At 45.3% G+C, this 25,568-nt stretch overlaps 1 protein-coding gene across 2 annotated transcripts in view; it reads left to right on the forward strand.

Annotated features, from left to right (window-relative positions):
• LOC119443052 (serine/threonine-protein kinase 31-like) overlaps positions 1-25,568 on the forward strand; it is a 205,961-nt gene that overhangs the window by 93,394 nt on the left and 86,999 nt on the right. For both annotated transcript variants that reach the window (XM_049660456.1, XM_049660457.1), the window contains exons 10-14: positions 12,952-13,068; positions 13,161-13,424; positions 18,046-18,138; positions 19,813-19,893; positions 23,778-23,885. In XM_049660456.1, coding sequence (XP_049516413.1) covers positions 12,952-13,068; positions 13,161-13,424; positions 18,046-18,138; positions 19,813-19,893; positions 23,778-23,885 — 663 coding nt within the window. The remainder of the gene's footprint in view (positions 1-12,951; positions 13,069-13,160; positions 13,425-18,045; positions 18,139-19,812; positions 19,894-23,777; positions 23,886-25,568) is intronic.

Genomic DNA, 25,568 nt, shown 5'->3' on the forward strand with positions numbered 1-25,568 from the left:
CAGCTTTCCGAAACCTACCCATGTATATATATATATTTACCCTTTGCTAACAATTTTCTATTTCAAAAAGCAATTACAGTATAGACCACTTATAACGTAACCGCTGATAGTGCAGGACCGGATATAGTACGGTCTTTTCAGACTCCCATTAATTTTTTCTTAGCACTCCATGTATACGCATACCGCTTACAGTGCAGCCACCTGAGACGAAATACTGGTTATAATGCGGCTTCAGAAAATCTCGCTGACAAGGGCAGTAGCGAGCATGCTTCTCAACGAGGTGCACCCACCAATGGGAGAGGAGATCAACGAGGGCGATGCGGAGGAGGAGCAAGAGACGTGGAGCATGAGTCCAAGGGCGATAAAATCGTCGCCGCGCGCCTTCACGGAGAGCGAATGCACAACGGAGAGCAAATGCAACTTCCATCGCGCGAAAGGCCATGGGGGTATCGGAGGGAGGGGTGGGCGACTCTGTGCTGTGGCACCAAATGCGTATCTTGCAACCGGGCGCGAGGGGAACTGGCGACGCAATATCCTACGCGAAAGAAGCAAAGCGGGAAGGCAGCACGGGTGAGAGGGAGGGGCCAGCTTCTCCTCTGCAAACAAATGGGTTCATGCCTGAGCCGGCTGTCGGTGTTGTCGCACACACCGTATCTCTAGCGATCTTCACACGGCTCTGACCTTTGTATGCGCTATGCTTACGCCGCTCAGTTTCCGTTGAAGCGATAGACCGCACGAACAAGTTTCGCTCGATAGCTGCGACGGCCGCGTTTCCACACGCCCGCGTTGTGACATTGGTTGTCTGCGGTCATCGAGTCTATTCTTGTTTGCTTGTGCGCGTTGACACCACGCTTGTTAATTCAGTTGGCGAATGTGTCAAGTTTATGCAGCCGATAAAACTACTATCCCTACTCCTATAGCTCTCTACTAATTTGCTATCGCAATTGATGCTTCGCCTTTCGGGCGAAACAGACATTTTTTTTTTAATTATTACTTTGTCTGCTTCATGCGAAGATCATAGGTACTTTGACATTATCCTTTTAACGTTCGTAATTTCAAACGGATGCAAAACCCCAGTCGCACGCTTCGATTCTCGGATACGCTCGGCATCTTGGTCTACATGTTTTGCATACATGCAGGGCTTTAAAATAGTTGTTTTGGTTATAGTAGTGCAGTACCACTTACCGTATTTACTCGAATCTAGGCCGACTCCGATTCTAAGCCGACCCCCCAAAAGTTCGAAGTCCGAAAAAAAAACTTACCTCGAATGTAGGCCGAACGAAAAAGCGAGGACAGCATTCGCAAAATGAAACACCATTTATTAAATTTGAACATGCCGAGCTCATTCTATGTCACCATCGCTGCTAGCCTCGTCGCTATCTTCCTTACTGCTGACATCTTCAAACAGTGCGCTATATTCAGTACCATCCAGCGCATTAGAGATGCTGCATTTTTGGAAGGAGCGCACGTTGCGGCGCACGCAAAAACCATCTCCCGTGGCCCCCTCCAACGACAGACCGATGCCGAAGTTCCGCCCGGTTTGAACGTTTGACGATGCCTCTACGGCTAGCACAACTACCGCATTTACTCGATTCTCACGCTTCCTCGATTGCAACGCGCACCCGTTTTCCGCAAGGAAAAACTTGGAAAAATAGATTTCCTCCCGATGCACTGATGTTGCGATGAATAAAAAAAGTCGCAGTTTCGCCCGAAAGGCGATGCATCGAATGCGGTAGCAAATTAGTAGACCGCTATTAACAAGCACGGTGTCACGCGCGCTCAAGCAAACATGAACACACCTCGCTCGTTGACCGCGGAAACGAACTGTCAAAACGCTGGAGACGAAGCGCGCCTTCGTGCTAGCATGCCTCTCGCTTCAACGCGGCGAAAACACGGCGCGCGGCGGACTTTACCAGTCGCAGATTGCTTTCAAGATAGGGCCAAGCCTGATCGTATCGCCGGAGTGGATCGTCGCAGATTACGTCCTGCTTCGGTCCACTGAAACCGTTCCGCATTGCTTTGCTGGCGAAAATCCTCTCCTTCTGTTTGCGCCAGTCCCGCTCGCAAGTTTCGGATTCTCCGAACGCCCGTGATGCGGCCTGATTTCCGTCCGTCTCCGCACAGACGATCACTTTCCTGTTAAATGCGGCATCATGATGAACTCGGTACTTCATGCTGATAGATAGAGCAGACGCTGGGAACGTGAAGACAGACGGTAGACTATTGCCTAAGCACGTGTACTGCTGCACACGGAGGAAGCTTCCGCATGCTACGGTAGCTAGGCACGACGCGTTTGCGAGGCGGCCATTTTGAAATGCCGACGCAGATTTAGGGTCGTGTTGAAAGTGCGCGTTAGATTCGAGTAAATACAGTATTCGTTTAGAAAGCGGCACTATAGTGGCATCGCCCATTTGGTGCCATTACGATAACGCCACACCGTGCGCCGATGCTGCACCATACCGATACTACCGATACGACGCAGGTCAAAATGGCGACGTCGCTCGTGTACTTCAGCTGGCTACTGGCGCGGCTAGTAGCGGCTGCGATACTGACTTTTCTAGATGGCGCTAACTATGCACCATATTTATCAGTTTCAGTTAAAAACTGGCGCGTTTTTTAAAATCCTCGAATCTAAGCCGACCCTAGAGTTTCGTGTGTGATTATTTGAAAAAAACTATCGGCCTAGATTCGAATAAATACGGTATAGTGCATATATTCACGAATCCGGCGACTTACGTAATAAGCGGCACTGTATATCGACACTCCAGGCAAATTTTCGCTGTTGTCGTCACCTTGATGTTCCGTATTAAATCCAAAAGCCGTATAAATGAGCAACCCATACACTCTGAGTGCGGGAAAAAGCACGTTACAGTGAGCCGAAAAAGATGGCGACTTGATGAGCTTTATCTTTCCACGCGCGTAATATTCAGGTTAGTTGTAGGTCACGTAATCAAACGCGAATGGGAAGGAGAGCACGCGTCTTCCCCTTTAGCACTGCCGTAGCTGTGAATCACTGTGCGCGGCTGATGCTTATGCGGCTGGGGTACCATATCTAATTGTTCATAATCATTGGTGGGTGCAATGATAAAGGGTGAGTAGGGGGTGACTGCTAACTTCATGCGTGCTGTCTTCCTTGCCGGGCTATCTTTCCGCGCCCCTAGTGTCGCAGAGTTAAGAGACAGAGGTCATTGCAGATCACTGACAGAGGCCATCTGTAGTGGACGTAAAAATAGGCAGATAATGATGATGAACCTAATTTTCGGAGTTGGGGTGAATCGTGCGCTTCCTCTGCCGACGTTCTTCATAATGCTTGCGTTGTGAAAGCGAGCGCTCGAGGTCGTCCAGTGATGTATTTACAGATTTACATAGTAATCCATGCATTACACTATGCTTGCGATTTTAATTTTAGGTGAATATTTACTACAATATATATGGCCACTATAACGTATGGACTCGTGTAAGGGCCGCACTTTTCTGTTGCAATTTTGATGGGCCTTTCATGGGACCGGTCAGTGTCAAACTACGAGTATGAAATCCGCCGTAAACCTCCACGATCGCCTCTTCTCGACATCCAGTAGCGACGTATGAAAGTGCGCTGCGCGCGACAATTCGCTGTTGAGCCCGATCAGAATCAGCCCACGGAAAGCGATTGCTTCTCTGTTGGATGTCTTTTGTTTTTTTAATGTTGGCTGTCAATTGGTGGGTGCAGCCCGGTCCTTGCATGGGTTCGATCCTTACACGGATTTACACAGTAAGAATCTTCCTTTGTGTAATTGTCTTCTACTTCGCTATCACTAATACTGCTCCACCTGCCTGGCCAAACTGCACTCTTTTTTTTAGTACAGTAAAACCCCGGTGATACAAACCCGGCTGGTACGAATTTTGGTGTGATACAAATTCATAACATTTCGCGGCCGAAATACAGTGCTCACAATATGAAAAAAATCGGCTGTTCTGAACGTGTTGCCACGCCGCTACGGATCATACGAACACGTGAGCAACAGCTGCGGTGGCCGAGCCCGTGGGGCCACTGGCACAGACAAGCCGGCACAGCGGGATCTGGGCAGGATCCATAGTCGTCAAGCAACCAACTACGTCACGCGGCTGCGCAATCTCTCATTGGTCCCTACGTCGAGCAGACCGGACCACATCACAGCCTAGCCGATGCTGCAATGACGACCACAGCGCAGCCCCGACGGCCAAAACGCTCCCTGCACTCGACTTGCTCAGGCGTTCAGTGGCATGTGAAAACATTCCCAAGATCACGTGCGCGCACTTACACGCCTTTCAGAAGGCGATTGTTAACGATTTGGACAAGAAGAAAACGTCCCGTTGATACGTTTTTGAAGGGACTGCGAAAAGAAAAGAGAAAAAAAAAGCCGCAGTTTCGCCTGACAGGTGAACCAACGTAAACGCAGCAGCGAGCGAATTGACCTTTGCGCTGTCTCTCGCTTCAACGTGAACTAAACGTCGAAGGCACAGCGTATACGAAGCTACTGGCACTAGGCGCACTTTGTCAACATCTCGGATCATTTTGACAATAAGTTCCGCACGGGCGCGCACTATGCGCACGTCGCAGATTGCTTTCAGGATACGGCAATAACGGCACCCGCACGTTTGCGTCGGAACTGCAACGTGCCGGTCGCTTGTTGCAATGCATCGGTCACTTGTTGCAAGGCATCGGTCACCTGTTGCAATGTACAAGCTGGCTGCACCAATAAATTTATGTGACTGCCACATTCAAACGCAACGTAACATGCCGGTACATTATAGATTGGCAAAGTATCATGGGGAACGCCCGGTTATTCGAATGCGAAAGCATTTGCGATGGTAAATTCGAACATACCATGCACCGACAATGCTCTCAGCAGCGCGCCAAATCAGGTGGCGGCGCCTCCGACTGGCATTGCTCCGACACCGCCAGAGAGCAAATGCTTAGGCGTGACCCCCCAATGCCGTGCGGAGAAAAAATGAACCGCGGCGTCATGCCAAGGTCGCTGTTTCTGCATGGCGCTGGAACACGCGTGTACGTGCCGACGTCTCAGCCAACGCTGCGGCTGCAGCGCAGAGGGAAGCAACGGCGGAGGCCCAGTTCGGCCAACGCTCGCTTTAACGGCAGAAACCGAAACTTCAGGGAGCGGGCTAAGCGGCGCCAGGCCGGCGGGAGCGGCGGACGCGCACAGAGACAGTCGAAGGTGAGGGGGTTATGAGGGTGTTGAGAGGAAGGGCAAGGGGAGCCACTGAAGCTACAGAGTTGCCGAGGCCAAATCTGCTTCCCTGCCGCCCTCCTCCCTCACCTGCGACGGTCCCCGCGTGCGCCCGTCGCCGTGTTGCCTCTTCACAACCACAATCTCGCTCTCTCGCCGTGCCTGCACCGCCCGCTCCCTGAAGTTTCGTTTTCTGCTGTTATCGCGAAGCGAGCGTGGGCAGTTTCGTGGCCCTCGCTCGATATGTGCTTGCGCGCCGCGATATTTCACGAATCGCACCGTTCGTACGTTGTGCTATGGTGCACGAATATTTCAAAAATAAGTCCTTTTAATACGAACAAATTTTTGGAACCCTTTGAGTTCGAATTATCGAGATTCGACCATACAAAGAAGTCAATTGGATTTAGGTCGGGACCGTGAAAAGGCGACGTAGCAGCCGGGAAAAAGCAGCAGCGAGGAAGGTATCAATGGGATTCCATTATTAGAAATCTTTTCTGGTAAAAATAAATTCATTTTTCTTGATATTGTGTATGTTTTGATGATACGAATTTCGGGTGATACGAATAATTTCACGCGACCCCTCAAAGTTCATATCACCGAGGTTTTACTGTACTTTTGAAAATTTCGAGTATAAGCGCTGCTGTGCATGACTTCTAGACTTCTATTTATTCTGATATCGAGTGAATCGGGCTTGGCATCATTTCAGTTACTGAGTGAATTCTATATACAAGGTGTTTCAACGAATACTTTCAAAAATTTTTAAAGGTTGCCTGTGGCAGATAGCACAATTCTAGTTCATGAGCTCGTCTACTTGAAGAGGCGGACATTGCTTGTGCAAGAAATTGAAATGCATAATCAACTAATAAGCAAACATTCATAATCAGGTTTTTAACTACTTACATGATGGCCCCCCAGCAGGGGCGTCTGCGTAGGCAGGCGTTTGGTGGGTTGTGACACCACGGACCCAAGCACACGGGGGTTGGACCCTCCCACGCGTAGCTGTGCGTGGCTTAGCCATGTCTGGGGAAAGGGGGATCCTGGAGGTTGAGCTAATGCCGGGTGTATGGACCTTTAAGGCCCCCCGGCGGAGGCAACACACCTCTTTGGCCTCTGCTTCACATAGACGGCGCCCCCGGACTGACCCACCCGGGGGAAATCGGTAGTTGCCTTTTCCTGTCCTCCTCTTCAATCTTTGTCTTTCTCACTTTCAATCTATCCTGTCCTCTTCTCACTTCATTTTACTTCCAATTTCCCAGGCAGCTAAGGTTAACCTTGTGTGGATAGCCAACCTTGGATATTCCATATCTGGTTATAGTGGCGGCGTACAGCTGGCGTTTCCAGGTCCTGCAGCGTCCCCTCGTTGGGCTCTATGGTGGGTGGCTGGCACTGCCGCCGAAACATTCACCTATTCTTATGGAAAGTTCATTCTCCCAACTCCCTGATCACCGTCTGAAACGAGGGCGCACCGAAGAAGCTTTCAAGTTTTTTGGCCGAAATACTGAGAATTTTCCTCGATTTCATGTGATTCATTCTGAGAAAAAAGAAAAGGCAGCGAAAATGACCTCACCTTTTCTGGTTGCAAAAACACTGACTGAAGTTTTTGGTCCAGGTTATAAAGTTTCCAGGCTGGCAAGCGGTGATCTCCTTCTGGAACTCCGCGAAAAGAAACAACATGAAAAACTGTCACATCTATTGTCATTCGGGGATCTCCCAGTGACAGTCACACCGCACCGCACTATGAACACAACTCGTGGAGTCGTTTCCGATGCTGATCTTAAGGAATTTTCTGAAGCTGAACTACTAGAGGGCTGGAGTGATCAAAATGTGATCAATGTCAAGAGAATTAAGATGAGGCGCGATGGAAAAGAGGTCGAAACAAAGCACCTAATTCTAACTTTCGGAACAAGCACGCTGCCCGAGACCATTGAGACTGGGTACCTAAAGATCCAGGTCAGACCGTACATCCCCAATCCTCTCCGACGCTTTAATTGCCAAAGATTTGGGCACATTTCACAGAACTGCTGAGGCCGCAAGACTTGCGCTAAATGTAGTGCCCAAGAACACCCATCAGAAAATTGTGAGAATACTCCACACTGCGTGAACTGCGATGGGGAGCACCCTGCATACTCGCGATCATGCCCATCTTAGGGAAAAGAAAAAGAAATCCTGACAATCGAAGTAAAGGAAAACATATCGTTCAAAGAGGCACGCAGGCGGGTAGTGTACCTGCCAAAAAACACATTTGCCGAAGTGGCGCATCAGGGGGCAGCCCCACAACGGCCCCCAGCGGCTGTCTGGCACATGCGCAGTGAGCCGGCGGTGATGCCATCCGCCCCCTCGGTGGGTGCAGCCGGTGCTGCTCTGCCATCTCAGAACAACGGGCCATCGACCTTCGGGCTGGTGGCCTCCAGGGCCTCGTCCCTCGAGACGAGGCCTTCACGTCAAACTAACTGCTCGCAAGAGCGCGTGTCCAGCGCCTCGCAAGAGGACATGGACACAACACCAAGCGTGAGGGCGCAGCCAGCGCCTAAGGAGCGACGCGATTCCATCGACCGCTCCAAAAAAAAATCTCGTGTCACGGCACCTGGAAAGGGCCCGTGAGCTAACTTTGTATTCTTGACCGCACAGCATAAAAACACATTCAAAATGGACACACAAATTTTACAGTGGAATGTGAGAGGACTTCTCCATAACCTCGACGATATTGGAGAACTCCTACATAAGTATAATCCAAAGGTGCTGTGTGTTCAAGAAACGCACCTGAAACACACACAAACTTCCTCCGAAAATATGCTATTTATCGTAAAGACCGTGATGACACGGCCATGTCATCCGGTGGTGTGGCTATCGCAGTGGACAGAGTTGTTGCCTGCCGAGAACTAAAACTCCGTACGTCCCTAGAGGTAGTTGCTGTTCACGCGGTGTTGTTTAACAAACTAATTACTATTAGCTCTATATACATCCCTCCGAATTGTAAACTTCAGAAAACCGAATTTCAAAACTACATTGATGCACTTCCGGAGCCATACATAGTTGTGGGAGATTTAAACGCGCATAACACTTTGTGGGGAGACAGCTGTTGTGAGGGAAGAGGGCGTTTAATAGAAAATTTTCTTTTTTCCTCGGATGCATGTCTGCTAAATAAGAAGGAGCCGATGTATTATAGTATTGCACACAAAACCTAGTCCTCAATAGACTTGAGCATAGTATCCAGTACACTAACACCTTACCTTGATTGGAACATTATTAAGAACCCCTACGGAAGTGACCACTTCCCAATAGTCATAAATGTAACAAAACAGGCTGAATGCTCTCCACATGTTCCCCGATGGAAAATTTAATCAGCAAACTGGGTTCTCTTCAGAGAAATAACATATTTAGCTCAGGGTGACATTGCTGGTTTTAACATAGACGATGCTGTGGCCTACTTTACAGGTTTCATAATAGAGGCTGCCACAAAATTCATCCAACAAACTAACGGGCTAGCCAAAAAGCATCGCATCCCATGGTAGAACGACGATTGTAGAAAGGCGTGGAAACAACAAAACAAGGCTTGGAGATTGCTTCGCGACTCTCCAACTGCCGAAAACCTCATAAATTTCAAACAGACAAAATCCCAAGGCAGAAGAACACGTTGACGTGCTAAGACAGATAGTTGGGAGCAGTATCTTTGCAGTATAAATTCCTATACAGATGATAGAAAAGTGTGGAACAGAGTAAACACATTAAAAGGACGTCACACAAAATCACTCCCCTTGGTAAACACAGAAGGTGATAGCCTGGAAGATCAGGCTGAATTCCTGGGTGAACATTTTGAACACATCTCCAGTGCATCACACTACACAGAACACTTCTTGAAGTTCAAAGAACGCGCAGAGCGACAGCCCCTCGAATGTAAATGTGCGCCAAATGATACATACAATCGACCATTTTCTCTCGCTGAACTTAAGGCATCTCTAAACTGTTGCAATAACTCCGCACCAGGTGGCGCTCGTATCATGTACGAAATGATTAAGCACCTGCACACTGAAACCCTAAAAACACGGCCTTCAACCAAGAGACCGGTGTACCGCAAGGGGGCGTGCTTAGCTGCACACTATTTATTGTAAAAATGAACTGCCTGCATACAGTCATTCCACGAACAATGTTTTATTCCATTTATGTCGACGATGTGCAAATAGCCTTCAAATCATGCAATATTGCCATCTGCGAACGACAAGTGCAGCTGGGAATAAACAGATTGTCCAAATGGGCAGATGATAACGGCTTTAAAGTAAACGCCCAGAAGAGCACTTGCGTACTCTTTACAAACAAGTGAGGCATAACGCCTGTCCCCAGTATACGAATCAAAGGAGATGCGCTCTCTGTGAGCAGTGACCATAAGTTTCTAGGCATTATTTTAGATTACAAACTTACATTTATTCCTCATATTAAGTATCTGAGGGCAAAATGCCTGAAGACAATGAACCTTTTAAAGCTTCTGTCACGTACGACTTGGGGTAGTGATCGAAAGTGTTTGCTTAACTTGTATAAGAGTCTTGTCCTCTCACGCCTTGATTACGGGTCTATAATTTATAATTCTGCAACGCCAAGTGCGTTAAAAATACTAGACCCCGTTCATCACCTGGGTATCCGTCTCGCGACTGGTGCTTTCAAGACGAGTCCAATCCAGAGCCTCTACTTAGAGTCGAATCAGTGGTCACTTCATCTGCAGCAGTCATACAGCAGTTTTACATATTTTCTGAAAGTACAAGCAAACATTCAACATCCTTCTTATTCAACTATAAATGACGTGACCGCTGCCACACTCTTCCGTAATCGACCTGCAGCGACAAAGCCGTTCTCTTTGCAGGTGAGGAACCTCAGTGAGGAAATGGGTGTTCCACTGCTTGAACAATGTCCTATTACTCCAGCGAAACTGTTGCCGCCGTGGCAGTGGCAGCTCATAGTGTGTGACACATCGTTCGTAGAGGTCACTTAACACGCGCCAGAGGTACACATTAGAATGCATTTCTTAGAACTCCAATGTAAATACTCGTGTACGGAGTTTTATACAGACGCTTCCAAGTCACATGCCGGGGTATCTTATGCAGCCATCGGTCCATCGTTTTCAGAATCCGCTGTACTGCACCCGGAGACAAGTATCTTTACGGCTGAGGCCTATGCAATATTATCGGCTGTAAAGTATATAATGAAATCAAAACTTAATAAAACTATCATATTTACAGACTCGCAAAGTGTTGTGAAAGGATTGCAATCACTCTGTAAACACAAAAATTCTGTACTTAATGAGCTCTATTCTATTCTGTGTAAAGCGTATATATGTAACCAGCATGTGATTATATGCTGGGTGCCGGGCCATAGAGGCATTGAGGGTAATGTTCGAGTAGACCAAATGGCCACATCAGTTACGTCTCAGGCATTACATCTCCCTACAGCTGTTGTTCCTGCAACAGATTTGAAGCCTTTCCTACAAAAGAAACTACGAAGCCACTGGCAACGCTTGTGGGATGCGGAAAGAAATAATAAGCTTTACTTGATAAAACCACAGTTAGGTTTCTGGCCCCCCGTAACAAAAACACAACGAACTGATGTCCTGTTCTGTCGTCTAAGAATAGGACATACATATGGTACCCACAATTTTTTGCTTCCTGGTGATGAACCACCAACCTGTGGTAGACGTGGTGAGAGGCTGACCGTCCTCCATGTCCTTGGGGAGTGTCGGGAAGCTGAAAGAGAGAGAAAGAAATATTTTCCTCAAGCGTACCGGTATCATGTGCCTCTACATCCCATCATGTTTCTTGGTGAAGAACCGCTTTTTAACGCCAAAGAAGTCGTCGATTTCTTGGAATGATGTGGTCCTGCATGTTATTAGCCCATTAAGGTCGTAGCGCATCCTCTCTCCAGCGGATGCCGCTGTGATAGTAGTTTTTTATAGCACATGCCTCCAGGCTCTTGTGGTTCAAGGACTCTGTTTAGGCAGTAGTGCTTCTTGCCAATTACTGCATCTTAAATGTTTTAAATATCGTGTCATTCTCTCTCAATGCATTCTTCATTTTATAGTACACCTCATGTCATTGCCATGATTTTAGTACATGTATATTTTACGCACTTTACAGCGATTATTTTTAGGCCCTTTTACAGCCACGCTTCATCTACTTCTCAGAATTCATCGGTCCACTGCACTCACATACACTGGCATGGCGCTCTTTGGCCATAACTGGCCCTTGCGCCATAAAACACCACACATCATCATCATCACTTACATGATGGCCCATATTGCAATTTACAAACTGTAGCCATGGAGTTCGCAAGGCGAATCCACTTGGAACACATTCTTGGGATGACACCAGTTTCGAGATATTAAATTCCCAAACTTTGCGTCATTGCCAGTGCCAGTCACTTCCTTAACAAAACGTCGTTTTATGCATCGAAGCACAAAAGTATGAATAGATATAAAAATCTTGCGGTTTTACGTCCCAAAACCATGATCTGATTATGAGGCACGCTGTAGTGGAGGACTATGGAATAATTTAGACCACCTGGGGCTCTTTATCGTGCACCTAAGTCTAAGTATACGGGTGTTCTAGAATTTCGCCCCAAATCAAAATGCAACCGTCGGGGCCGTGATTTGATCCCGTGACCTCATGCTTAGCAGTCCAACACCATAGCCACAAAGCAACCACGGCAGGAAGCACAAAACTAACTGGAACGCCAATGCATTTCTCCTCAATGTTCGGAAATTAGTATCTCAAAACTGGTGCTATCCTGAGAATTAGTTCCTAGTGCATCCGCCTTGCGAACTCCACCGCTAAGATTTGTAAATTGCAACATGGGCCATAAGTTAATGTTTAAAACCTAATTGGTGAATTTATGTTAATCGATTATGCACTTAAATTTTTTCTGCAAGTAATGTCTGCCTCTTCGAGTAGACCAACTCATGAACTAGAATTGTGCTATCTGTCACAGGCAACCTTAAAATTTGTTTGAAAGTGTTTGCTGAAATGCCCTGCATTTATGGCTCCTGCATGCAAGAGGCGATGTTTCCATCCCTAATGCGTAAAAGTTGTAAATAATTAGAAGAGTTTTTTTTTTGTTGCCAGTCATTAGCATTGCCTACTGGACCGAGAATCAATATTCAGACACAAATCACTCACGTGCTTTTCACACGCTGTTGATAGAAGACTCTGCCGAGGGGGTCACTGAAGTCTGCAGTTTTTTTTTTTTCAGGATCAAAACAACACACAAAGTAATTTGAAGTGAGGTGAAGCTCACTTGCGTTGCCTCTGCCTTTTCACAAGAAAAGTGAAAAGGCAGAGGCAATGCAAAGGAATCCTCAAATTATGGGGGTAACAGAACTCCGGTAATGAAACTTTAGTGGCGGGGGGGGGGGGTAGGTTACTCGCCAGGGGGGGACGACAGACCAGAAACACATGCGTCACCTCCACCGGATGCCATTTTTGTAAACACGAGTTTCCCCCTAAGGCAGTGTGAAACGGCGATTTAAAAAACAAATTGCCTGCCCGGTGCTGCCATCTGCAAAGTGACACACCAACTAGCCAGCAAACGAGTGTGTCTCATTCAAAACGCTCAAAAGGAGATATCGGTTTTGAGACAGCTCAGCAAAGATGAGCTGGGCTCGTCTGAAACGGTTAAGGGGTTAATAGAGTAGTCAGGTTGAGTAAATATGAAATACAGTGTGGGGAATTTTTGTCAGTAACGTTTACCAAACATTTTTCTGCAGGCCCTTCAAAGTGCTAAGGCTGAATCTGGTGGAAAGCAGTTTTCTGTTAGTTGCATAGATGGATTTTTGGAGGACCTTGAACGCTGTCTCCAGGAAGAAGTGTCTGTATGTAATCTGGTGGGTATACAGCTTTTTAGAAGTAATATGCCTTGTCTTAAACCTGTAGATAAGTTCAATATATGTTTATTGTCTACGTTTGGTTACTTCAGATATCCTCTGCCAGTTGTGGGCGTCTGGGCATTCTTGTTCGGCAGCTGGTGGCAGAACTTCAAAAGACACTATCTCGTTTATCTGATGCTGTTCTTGCACAAGATCGCTATAGCAGCCTGCTTCACGAACTTGGCATTGATAGTTCACCGCTTGACTTCAAAGATTGCGAACGAAAAGCCAGGGAAGCCCGCCTGCTGTGGTACAATATCAATACACTTAAAGGGGCCTTGCTACACCGTTTGGCTGACCTGGTGTATGTTCAGGTAAGGTGTGCTTAACTTATCACTATACGACACAAATTTCGCTATTTTAATATTTTGTACTTTTTTTTGGCAAAGAAATGTCTATACACAATTTTACTCAGAATATTGACGTAGTTGGTTGCTCTAATGTGGAGTGTGTGTTGTCTGCTGGTAACCAAATGTAATATGTCATGTGTTGGTGGTTTCATGTGTTACTGTTGCTACGGGTATAGAGTAGTGTGCAGCCTCACATTGTTGTGAACAAGTGCCACTGTCCAGATAACAACAAATCAAGAAGGCGCTGCTGTATTGTTTGACACCAACATTTTAGCACATCAATGCAAGTTTTATTTTATTGTTTGTCCTTATAGAAGATCTTATGGTGCGCTTAGCCTCTTGCATAGAAGAAAAGAAAGTGATTACCATTGTTTTTCTTTTCCATGGCTGTCCCATCACTTTTTTGGTGGTGAAATCACTGCGGCACTTGCACCATATTGCACAAAGAGCAGTCCTCTGTGCTATCCTGCTCCAAAATTGCATTTTAGTAGAAAATTGTGCCAAGATTGTGCAAGAAGATCCATAAGAATGAAAGTCTCGCTCTGTCCATGCCGCCTTGCTACTAAACACTAAAACCTGAAGCATGTTATCATCATCCTGGAAGTTGACAGAGCGGCCATAGTCATGGATGTAGGTGATGCCATTGGTCGTCCAACGCATTTCTTGCTCTTTTGTTGTATTTCTAGCAAAGGTTTCAATGTGCTGACACTGTGCAGTCTTGTTGCATGTGCTGTTTGTCCTGCAGTTCTGTATTCGTCATACTAACATAGCACAGAGCTTACTTGAGGAAACTTTCTAATGAAAAAGAGGCCTTGGCTAATTGTCCAGTTAGCATGGATGTTAATAGTGCCACTTCAGAAATATTCCGTGATGTGTTTGCTCAACTGCTGACACACAATTCTGTGGTTCTAAGTTAAATTGCTTTGACATAATCCAGCACTCAGTTGTGCAGGAGAGCTTTTGCACATTAGAAGTTAATAAACCTGGTGATGTTTTCACTGGGACTTCAGTTTTGTCACCCATGCTATAGGGTGGGGTATTTCTCACACAATCTCGTACCTGCCAAGTCTGCCGGATTACCCGGGAGACTCCCGGATCTGGACCATTTCTTCCGGTTGTACGGTTGACAGGAAAATCTCGCGGAAATTGCTGCTGTATCGTTCTCAACGTCAACGGCTCTGGCATTGCGTAGGCCTACGGTTAGTCACGGCTTTAAAAGCAAGGAGCGCTAGTGCAAAAAGTATCCATGTATTTTTTATGTAGTGCTCAGTTGAAGTGGCACTGGGTATTTTGTTGATACTACAGAGCAAGCAATGCAGAGTGCGAGCGGCAATTTAACATAGTAAAAAATACGTGGACGTAGTGCCGCTCGTCTATGTGTGGCTCGTTCAAGACGCTGGGAAACGTCAACCTCGCAAAATGTGAAAGAAATTGAATTTTTTTACAATCAAACATTATCTGAACAATTTTTGAACACCCGCCGTGGTTGCTTAGTGGCGTTGGCATTTTGCTGCTGAGCACGAGTTTGCGGGATCAAATCTAGGCCCTGGCGGCCGCATATCGTTGGCGGCGAAATGTAAAAGCGCCCATGTGGTGCATGTTAAAAAGCCCCAGGTGGTCCAAATGAATCCGGAGTCCCCCACTACGCTGTGCCTCATAATCAGGTGGTAGTTGTGGGACGTAAGACCCCAGAATTTAATTAAATTTAAAGAATTCTTGAAGACAAAATTAGCACCAACGAAATGCTTGCAAAAGTGAGACCTTAATGTTCGTGTGGTCATTTGTATATCTGTAAATAAAATTGTAATGAAGTTCTCCTGACAGTACTTGAAAATATCAACATTGGGGGAGGGGGGGAGGGGTCAGCAGTAACCGAGAGCCCCCCCCCCCCTTCGCCTGGTCGGAAGACCTCCCGGATTTAGTTTCTCTGAACTTGGCAGGTATGCATTCTTGTGCTACGCTCTTGTTTTGCTCGCTTAAAGTGCACCCAACATGCAAATGCTTGTTGCAAGTCAAAGCAGTGTAAATAGGCCTTTTTCTAAAGCTATACGGTGGGATAATTTTAAAGTTTTATAAAAAGGGTGAAAATCGGCTGTGGCAGGTAGCCTAATTCTACTCCTTGAGATAGATTATTGAAAGAGGTAGACATTACTTACACGAGAAATTGAAACATATAATCGATTGATTGATAAAATGAAAGTGATAGCAGTGTTCACAATGAAGATAATGTATGTCCTGCCACGTTCCAAGAGCTAATACAGTTAAACCTGGATATAACAAAATTGACAAATTCCAGAAAAACTTCGTTATAAAGAGGATTTCGTTATATGCAGGTTCGGTATAAAATTCGAAAAACAAACGCTTCCTGTACTTACTCAATCCTAACGCACCCTCGATTGTAATGCACGCCTGTTTTCCATTTTCGTGGAAACATTCATCCTTGGAATGTCACACCAGGTACTGGATGTGTGGACGCGTGTGTTTCACACAAGCGCGAGGTGTTGGAAACGAAGAGCGAGTGACACGATGGCGTGGTAGCGTCGTATAGTGTCACCTAGTATCAGGTTAGTGAATTGAAGCGCAGACTTCAGCAGTAACCAAAAGAGTGGTGCTGCCAGTGCGTAATAAAAAACTTTTTTTTTTCCTTCGGCAACATCAACTAGAAAAGGAGAGTGCCGGCTTGACGGGTTAGGCTTGCTGTAGCAAGCGGCGGGATCAGGTCTGTATGAAGGGAGGGGGAAAGGTCACGCCCACAGTGGCAAGGTCACCGGGTCGAGGGATGCAGGCCCATTTCACGCTCGCACACATGCACACATGCGCTTGCTCTCGCCTCACAGTCGCCATGAATTCGAGTGCGCCAAGCGCGATGCCGCTGCTTCGCATTCCGTCGCGGCGGAGAAGGTGCTTCCGGTTGCTGCTCGCGCAAAAATGACAAAATTTGGGGCGAAATCTCTAGGTTGTCGGCGGGGAAAATTCGTTATTTCGAGGGGGTCTCCCGCTGCCACTTCGTTACGTAGAGGTCTCAAATACATGTGCTTCTATGGAGTAACGGCGGGGAATAGAAAAACTTCGTTATATCCAGGAATTTGTTATATGGAGGTTCAGAATAAGCAGGTTTAACTGTATTAACAACCGCAAGAAACAACACTAGGAAGAAGAAAAACAAGAATGCCAAACTCCTAAAGACTATGCAAAGCTAACATTAATATGAAGTGAAGCAATATAAGTGATCCAGCCTAGATACTGAATAAATAAATTTGTCAATGGAGGATGACATCACGTTTAATGAAACTTGTACTAGCCAGAGCTTTCAGATATACACTCCATTTCTTAATAGAATGTGAAAGGGCTTTTTTTTTTCATTGGTACTGAAGTTTTTTTTTCTTTAAAGTTTTCTTTAAATGACTTTTTGCATTGTCACCACATATACCCGTAACTGCATGCTGTATAGTATGTGATACACAATTTTTCTTCTTTGCAAATAAGTGTTTGTTTAAGAAGGGACATTTCTTTAGGTATATGGGGGCGGCGTACCATATTTACCTGATTTTAGCGCGCCCCCAAATTTAATGCGCACCATATTTTCTTGGGCTTAAAGTAAGAAAAGGAAAGTGCACCTGAACGTAACATGCTCCTGAATGTAACACACGCCTGATTTATAAAATAAAAATGTAGCATGTCTCCTCGTTCGCAATCGGAAATAAACTAGACATGCAGAATTTACCTTCACAGAAGGGAAACATCTTTTTTTAAACTTTCATAATGGTAGCGGTATATTGTTGTTGCCATTTGCGCTCTGTTGGTCATGAATACCAAGCATACAGAGGTGGTAATCCTGAGCTATCGCATTTAGAGATAATATTATCACTATTGCCTTGTCAAAGTATGAATCCGACAGAGTTTCTGACAATGTGTGCAGAGAACAAGCTTGGCACAGCAGCAGAAACGCTGGCATCCGATTATGGCGGAAATCTTGCAATACCTCTGGGGATCGTAGTCTCGCACAAAATGAACCGACTTCAGCCTTCACAAAATCGTACTCTGTCGCCATTTTATGATGGCAATGACGCTGCATTTGACAGCTCTGGCGGTAGGTTGTTGCCAGCGCTGCGAATGTGGTTTTGGTTTTGTATCCAATTGTAACGCACAGGTAGTTTTCCTACCAATTTTCGCGGAAAAACTATGTGCGTTAGATTCTGGTAACTACGGTAATCATAGGCCTTTCGATTGTTTTCTTAGGAAAATTAAAATTGATGCAGTAAACGGTTAAGCTAATATTCCTTTCTTGTGTCTAAAATTTTTTCTACAATAAAAGAAAAATAAACGTGTTGGCATTAGGCTAATGCAATTTCCAGTCATAAGTATAGGTTCATTTATTGATTACATTTGCTACTCATTTACTCACTACATGAAAGGCAGCATGGTGGATTTGTGCACGGTTTTCTGACCAATCCATTATTTTATTTTATCTTAATCTCCACCATCATTACCTTTGACTTTAAATTTTGAATTTATTTTACATTAAAGTGTGTTGCTGACATTAAATTCATTAGATGCTGATGATATTTCTTTGCTGCAATTTCAGTTTGACAATGTAGAAAGGGAAAAGGTCGCTGCAGACATCCGTGCAGTGCGTCTGAGGCTTCAAGGTGTCTTCAGTGAAGAGGAACAGCTTTTGGTAATTTTTGCATTATTTTGAAAAATGAAAAGTTGGAGTTGGGGGGGGGTGAATATTAAACAAATTTTCAAGTTTTTGCTATTCATATTCGACACTGGAGATCACAATTTGAAGTTGTTGAATATTCATTTCTGTTCAAATGCTGTAAGGATCAACATTTCTTTCAGCGTACAGGGAGAAAAACGATTGCATATGAAGACTGCTGAATTAATCATTCTGTGGCTAAAGAAACGCGGTTGTTGTAGAGGACTTTCCAGATCCTGAGCAAACGCGTGGGAGAGATCACTTCTGCACATTTGATTTCCAGTTAAATAAGCATGGCTACAAATTTGTTGTCTCAATTTACGCATGCAGTTACTCGCATCAACGTTAATAGAACTCAGTTTCACAGCTCCGCTGAAAACATGGGCTCCATGGCATTCGTGAGAACTAACGGCGGTGCAATCAAGTTGCGTTACCGGCAGCGCTTCCGATTGCGCGCTTTCTTTGCTCCCGCTGTTATGGTGCTATGAATTTGTTGCGTCCTGCAGAAGTTAATTCACAGGTTTGATTTCTTGTGCTGGTGTGCGGAAGTGTGAAGCCTGGCTTGGGTCGAGCATGGGATATGCTGACGTGTCTTGTACCGGGTTGAACAAGTGGCTACAAGTCGTCAGCTGAGCGCTACATTTAGTGCGTAACAATTCTTTGGGAGTACCACAGGTTCGTCAAGCAAAAAGTATAATGCCTTGAATTTGCAGAAAAATGCATAATTTGCCAACTTGAAATATTTAATCATTACAATATAAACGTAGATGATTGGTAGCTTTATAAAAGATAAGGATTAATTTTAAAAAATTATCAGAGGGAATACCCGTAGGGATACATAGGGCTCCTTAGAAAATGCATGGGAAAGCTTATAGTAGGGGTGAGCCAAATGAAATTTGGGGTGGGCCAACTCCGAATTTTGATGAGAGCCAACTTAAATTTGGAGGTGGGCCAGCGTGCAATATGACTAACTTTCTGACTAACATATGACTAACATAAAGGCTAAAAATACATGGTGGTGTTCTTTGGACGTGATATTAGGATAAGTTGAACATACTTCGTTACATTGACTATTCAACCCTCTTTAATGAACGCCTATCCTTTATAAACACCGGTTGATCACAAGCTTTGTTTCTCATGTGTTTGCCAAAATTTGTGGTTACAGAAAGCAATGCGACACAAAGTATGACTTTACATAACCACAACATGAGAGGTTCACAGGAAAACGAAGGCCTTAATGTAATAATTGGTAGAACAAGGAATGTCGCTGAAGCCAATGTTTCTACAATGGGATTTGTCTTTGTCAGGGCCCTTTTGTTGAAACGTTGATTTCAGCAACATTCCTTGTTCTACCACTGGTAATCACTTTACGGAACTGGAGTTTTTTGCATTTAATATATCCATGGAAAATGCAAAAGCTAGATCTTTGCAAACAATAAATTCTTGGTACATATGATACGTAAAAATTAGGATTGTTGCTTTTACTCAGCCAGACAACAGAAGTACTGTAATGGTGCATAATGTAAAGCTATACTTTACCATTGCAACAATTTTTTTGAAGCTGTAAATATGAATTTTCTTTAATACTTGCCCCAACTTTATGTACATTACTTTTTTTGCAACTTATCTCATTATTTCTTCATATTGCAGGATCAATTGTCTCGGCTAATGGTCCAGCGGTTTCCTGAGTTGGTACTCCTTTTTCCAGAGTTGAAGTTACCAGAGTATCAGGTAAAAATTTTGTGCCTCTAGTTATTTTGTTATTTTACCTTGGTGGCTAACTTGCGAAATAACAGGAATGAGACCCAGATGTCTGATCCTTTTCAGCTGTAGCCTCAACTGTGCGAGCCAGTGCCCATAGTCTCTGCTTATGCACCTTAATCTTCTTTATTTGCGACACACTCCCGCAGCTACCAAAATCGTTAAGAGACACCAGCTTCAAGAAAGTAAACTTTCTGGAAGGAATGCACGGTCATGAGACCGAAAGCCAGCCTCGGGCAGCACATTCAGCAAAATATGTCGCGTCAAGGAAACTGTTGGATCAGCCATGCTAGTTTCCAAAAAATAGGTGGTCAATTGTGATTGTGTACCAGGGTGAGATATCGTGCAGGTTTGATTGTGGTGCGCGAAGGATGCAGTGCAGAAGCAGTAAGTAGTAATACGTGCCTGGTGGGGAATAAGTCATAACGATGCACTAACCACAAAGTGCGAAGCTGTGTTGCTTTAAGTGCACCATCACCACTAAAGAAATGCCACAACGCTTTGAATGTTGCCTACAAGACTCCTTGAGTTGTCTTGCTTTTTGTAAAAGTGAAAAACACCTCTGGCTTTTTTCTTGCATACTCATGCATGGGAAACGGGACACGCATAGAATTTTCTTTCTTTTTCATTTTTTGAGTGCAAAAAAAAAATCGGACTCTTTAGGATGACTCCAAGAGGGGCTAGCCTGCAGCACCTAAACACGTGATGGAGCACTGCGTTAGTACCACCTGTGGCCATTCCTCCAATATGTGTTTTCCTGTGTGCTAGTGGCTGCTTTTACTAGCTATGCATCTTCCTGTCTGTGGCCTTGCATTCGTTATTTCTGCAAGCAGATCAGACAGTGTTGTCACATTTCACTGGGTCCCATTGGAAGTTTTGTTACATACATTGCAACGTGTAAAGTACCATCTAGGGAGTATTCCACCGTAAATTTTTGCAAATTGGACACTATAAAAGGAGGTAAGAAAAATTAAAAGGTTGCATATCCACTTGGTAAAGCAATGAACGGGGCTAGTTGGTGGACATTCATAATTGTATTGTGCTATTACACTTATCGAAGAACTAGAGAATGAACATAAAAGAACGAAAAGTGGACGTATGTGATATCACATATGTCCACTTTTTTGTTCTTTTATGTTCGTTATCTAGTTCTTCCATCAGTGTAATAGCGCAATACAATCATGATTTCATATGCATGCTGCTAGAAGGCAAGCTTCACTTCTAATATAGGCACTCTCTCCTTTTGCTATGAATAGCATCCACAAGCGACATTCTTTGCCTTCTCTCATGCCGGAGCCGAAAAACCGCGTCACGTTTTTGGCACGAACGAGCCTTGCCTCCATTTCTTTCTCTTCTCTTCATGATTTGCAGAGCAGTGTACTTCCAAATGGTTGTCTTGCCCATTCTAAATAATACCTTTTTTTGTAACTTCTCCCATATATATAGCAGACATGTAGAGCTATCTAATGATGTACTCACATATATTTTTAACCAACCACCATGGCTACTTTTTTGACCTTGAACACGAAGCTTTTTGCAAAAAAAATGCCTTAAGCACTTGTGCGAGAGTAAAATATTGTAGTCACTCTAAAAAAACTACAGCACGGTTATACAATCATGGGACTGCATAGTACAGTCGAATCTCGTTAATTCGAACATGCTTAATTCAAACTAACACTTTGGTCCTCTCAAAGTTATTTGTATTCCAATGGACGAAAATGCCCGGTAATTCGAACAATCCGCACTCAGACAAAGCTCTCGGCAGCGCAACAAATCATGCGGTGGAGCCTCCGACCAGCATTGCTCGGACACCGCCATAGAAGTAAAGCTTTGAGACTCAACGCCGCCGTGCGTGAAGAAAAGAAAAAATAAGTGTCAAACCATTATGAACCCTGATCAAAGGACTTGGGCACGGCCACGCGGACTGTATTTTGAAAGCGAACTGTGAAGCGGACAGGGGGTGCCGACTGCTGATAACTCTGAGCACTGTGTTTTCGCCGCTGCTTTTGCGTTGAAGCGTCAGGCGGCACGAAAGTAAAGTCGCCCGCTGCTGCGGGCTCTATCTTGAAAGCGATCATTTTAAGCGAGGGGCGCAAGGACGGGCGGACAGTTTTATCGTTGGGTAAGCATAGAATTGCTTACGCATTTAAAGACCGTGGCACAACTTTTACCTTCTCTCAAATGGCAAGGTTGCCGTTTCTGTGTTGCGCCGTAATGCCCCAGCCACACAAGCGGACCGCGGTCCAAAAGAGCGATTTGGTCCATCATATGAATCGGTTTTTATGCGGACCAGCCCGACATCCTTATTCATACTTGCGCCTGATTCAGCCAGACCACTCATTTTGCACTATCGTCTGCACGCGTCAGCTCTTGCTCGCGCTTGTTTTGGTCAGCTTGGTTTGCGATTGTTTCTTTACAATGACAAAATCTAAACCGAGACATCTCAATAGAAACTCGTTTTGTTTGCTGCCGTTATCGGGAAGCGAGCGTTGGCCGGTGTAGCAATTTTGTGGTCCTCGGTCGCTGTGTGCTTGCACGCCGCGATATTTAATGACTCGCACCATTCGTGCATCGTGCTATGGTGCACGAATACTTCGAGAACAAGTCCTTCTTTTAATTCGAATGAATTTTCGGGCCCCTTCGAGTTCGAGTTATCCAGATTCAACTGTAGCAATTGTAGCGGATTTAGGTGGCGTTTGGGCCAAGAAATCACCAAGCCCATCGATGAGTACATCCAGTAGAAGGAAATAGGAAAACGGTTTAATTTACACTATGTACGCTGGCTCCGAGTACGGAAACCCACTCCATCAGGAGCACATTCAACGTCTCAGTTACTGCACCACCGGTCTCCCCTTTTAATCCCTTCGTCTTCCCTAGGAGACTCGACTGGGGAATCTGCTGACCTTGGTGCGGCCAATCAGAGGGGTTGTCTTGTTCACCCCAACTCCTCCTTTACTGTTATACCCTCGCACTCGTATTTTGCTGCCACTGCGTGGTCTTCCGGGAAACCGAGATCGTTGTCGCTCCCACGGTAGCAATTCCTGGAAGTTGGCCTCTCGTCTTAATCCCGTTAACTCGTCATGGCCGATGTCGGGCGCGGTCGCTGTTTGGGCGACGCTGATGAAGGCGCTGCAACATCAGCAGCTCGTGGCAACATCCAGGTGCGCACTCCCGATTCGGGACGCTTGTCAGCTTTCACCGTCGGTGTCGACCACTGTTGCCGTCTGGGCGATGCTGATGAAAGGGGCTGCCACGTGGTAAACGTCCAAGGTATACTCATGACCAGGTTGAGACGTAACACAATGTTGGGGGTGTGAATATTAAGTGGAGGAAAACAAAGCAAAATTTTAAAGAGGGAAAGTTGAGGGTGCATTTAATATGCGAGTGCGTTAATTACGTGAATACTATAGATGGTGTTATGGAGTGGTGCACAGAAGTATGTTGCCTACTAATAAGAGTTGGTTTGCAACATACCAAGGCACTCTTTCGTGTGAAGACGAGCCTCATTGGTTTCTGCTCTGACCGTTGGCCTTGTTTCTTTGTTTACTTTAGAGCATAGTGTGTAATAATATTCAGCACCCAATGGCTTCACACTGTTCTACTGCAACAAGCAATTTGAATCGACATTTTTTTTTACTCCAAAAGTTCAAAACAAGTTTTTTGCTGCTCTAGAAATTGCTCGAATTCGTAAGCTGGCTTGACGGCTACTGATGATACCTAATGGCATGAAGGTTGTAGTATTATGCTACTGCCTTCTAGCCAACTGCATCTCAAAAAAGGGCAGAATCAAACAAGTGTGTTACGAGTCCTAGATCTGTATTTCATTATGTGTTGTTCTAACTACTCTATTTCAGAAGTTCAACAGCCTTCTGAAGTTGCAGTGGGAGCTGTTTGCATTTGAGATTGAAACCAACGGACCGCAGCTGAAGACGACGTTCTGTGAAGAGGACATGTTAATAATTGTATGTGTTGAGACTTGTTCCCTTTTTAATCATGGCTGCGAAGCTCTGGCATGATTTTTCTCTGAAAATATGCTTACGACATGCTAGAGAGCAATGTGGTTATGCAGTTAAGCTGTCATATGATGGACTTCAATAGAATGAAATTCTCTGTATAAGGTTTTTGTGACTTTATAATTTCTTGTGCATAGCGCACCATGCATTTAAAACCTCAATATAATGAAATTTAACTGCCGCCGCAGAGGAATTCTGAGACAATAAATTTAAACCTACGTGGGCGCAGATGGTCAAATGCTTGAAATAAATGTGGCTGCTTGCGAACGCACCTATTTAATTGCGCACCACACGATCAAGACCGACTGCCGAGGCAGAGCAACGTTATCATCCATATAAACTCCAAGTGCGATAACATCCTGTCGCGTCCTCGGAGCCTTATGCTTCAGCTGCAGTGAAAGCGTGCAAGGGTGGGAGCAACGTGGGCGTCAGATCACTCGACCCATGTAGCAGTGATTGCTCAGGGAACTAGTGGCATGCGCGCCTCATCTAAGATTCCTCCGGGGCAGTTTCGATTCTGCCGGAACCAGCGACAGCGTTCGGTTGGCTTGGTTCTGTTCGCTTCTTTTTGCTCCACAGTCGTTTCTTTTTTCGCTTTTATGCTGTGGTTGGGCTTTCTTGCGCTGACATTATTTTTACACGTTGCCATGCCGCACTAAGCAGTAGCTAATCGCCTGGAACGACAGACATTATTTTTACACGTTGCCATGCCGCACTAAGCAGTAGCAAATCGCCTGGAACGACAGACTCACTGCTTTGCACCAGGTTGTACAACGGGCTACGTTTCTGCTAGAAAGGCAGAAGAACCAAACCTTTTCGTGGTGCCTGATGATCAGACATTTAAAGCGAGGCAGCGGGCCATGCCCCATGCAGACAAGGCCTTAGGCAAGATGTCGGTGATCTGCGATCTGCACTTTGAACCCCAGTTTGTTATCTGAAGCTACAGCCACGTGGTGAACGAAGAGCTTGTGGAGATCCCTCCCAGCCGTCTTTGCCTCGTAAATTTCTGTACCGACCATTTTTATGAACACGACAGCCTACTTCTCAAAGAAATTACCTGCCAAGCAAAAGTCAAGGACATCAAAAGAAGTTCTTGGGAAAAGAAGGAAAGATGACGATGACTCTTCCTTGGTAAGCATCACCAACGACGACATGGATGGGAGCAGGCCATCAGATGCTGCCACGTGTAGTGTGGAAGAACTTTACTTGCTCAATGGTGAGACGCTGTCATCTGAATTTCGGTCACATAGGCTTGTCGCGGGGGCCCCAAAACAATAGCATTTCATTTACTTGCTGAAGATGGGAACAGTGTGTGCTTCAAAGAATTTGTCTTGTGTTCTGCAGAAGATTCACGCTACCATTGCTCAGTGTTCATGCAAGAACTTTGCTTAAAAAAGGTTGAGGTGTATAATGTTAAAAGCATTGAGAGGCTACTTTATGAGATCAACAAAATGAGCGCGTGTTCATGGTTTGAAAAAGAGCTTGCTTCCTGTGACTTCAGGGAAATAAAATGCCGAGAGTATGGCAACTAGCTGCCCAGTGCGAAACTGTTTTGGCATGTCACAGTATGAAAAACCGTGCGTTCAATGCAAGTACCTGCGCAAGCTTTTATTGAACCAAGCCTCCTGCCGA

This window comes from Dermacentor silvarum, chromosome 1 (genome assembly GCF_013339745.2).
Source record: "Dermacentor silvarum isolate Dsil-2018 chromosome 1, BIME_Dsil_1.4, whole genome shotgun sequence".
Lineage (NCBI taxonomy): Eukaryota > Metazoa > Arthropoda > Arachnida > Ixodida > Ixodidae > Dermacentor > Dermacentor silvarum.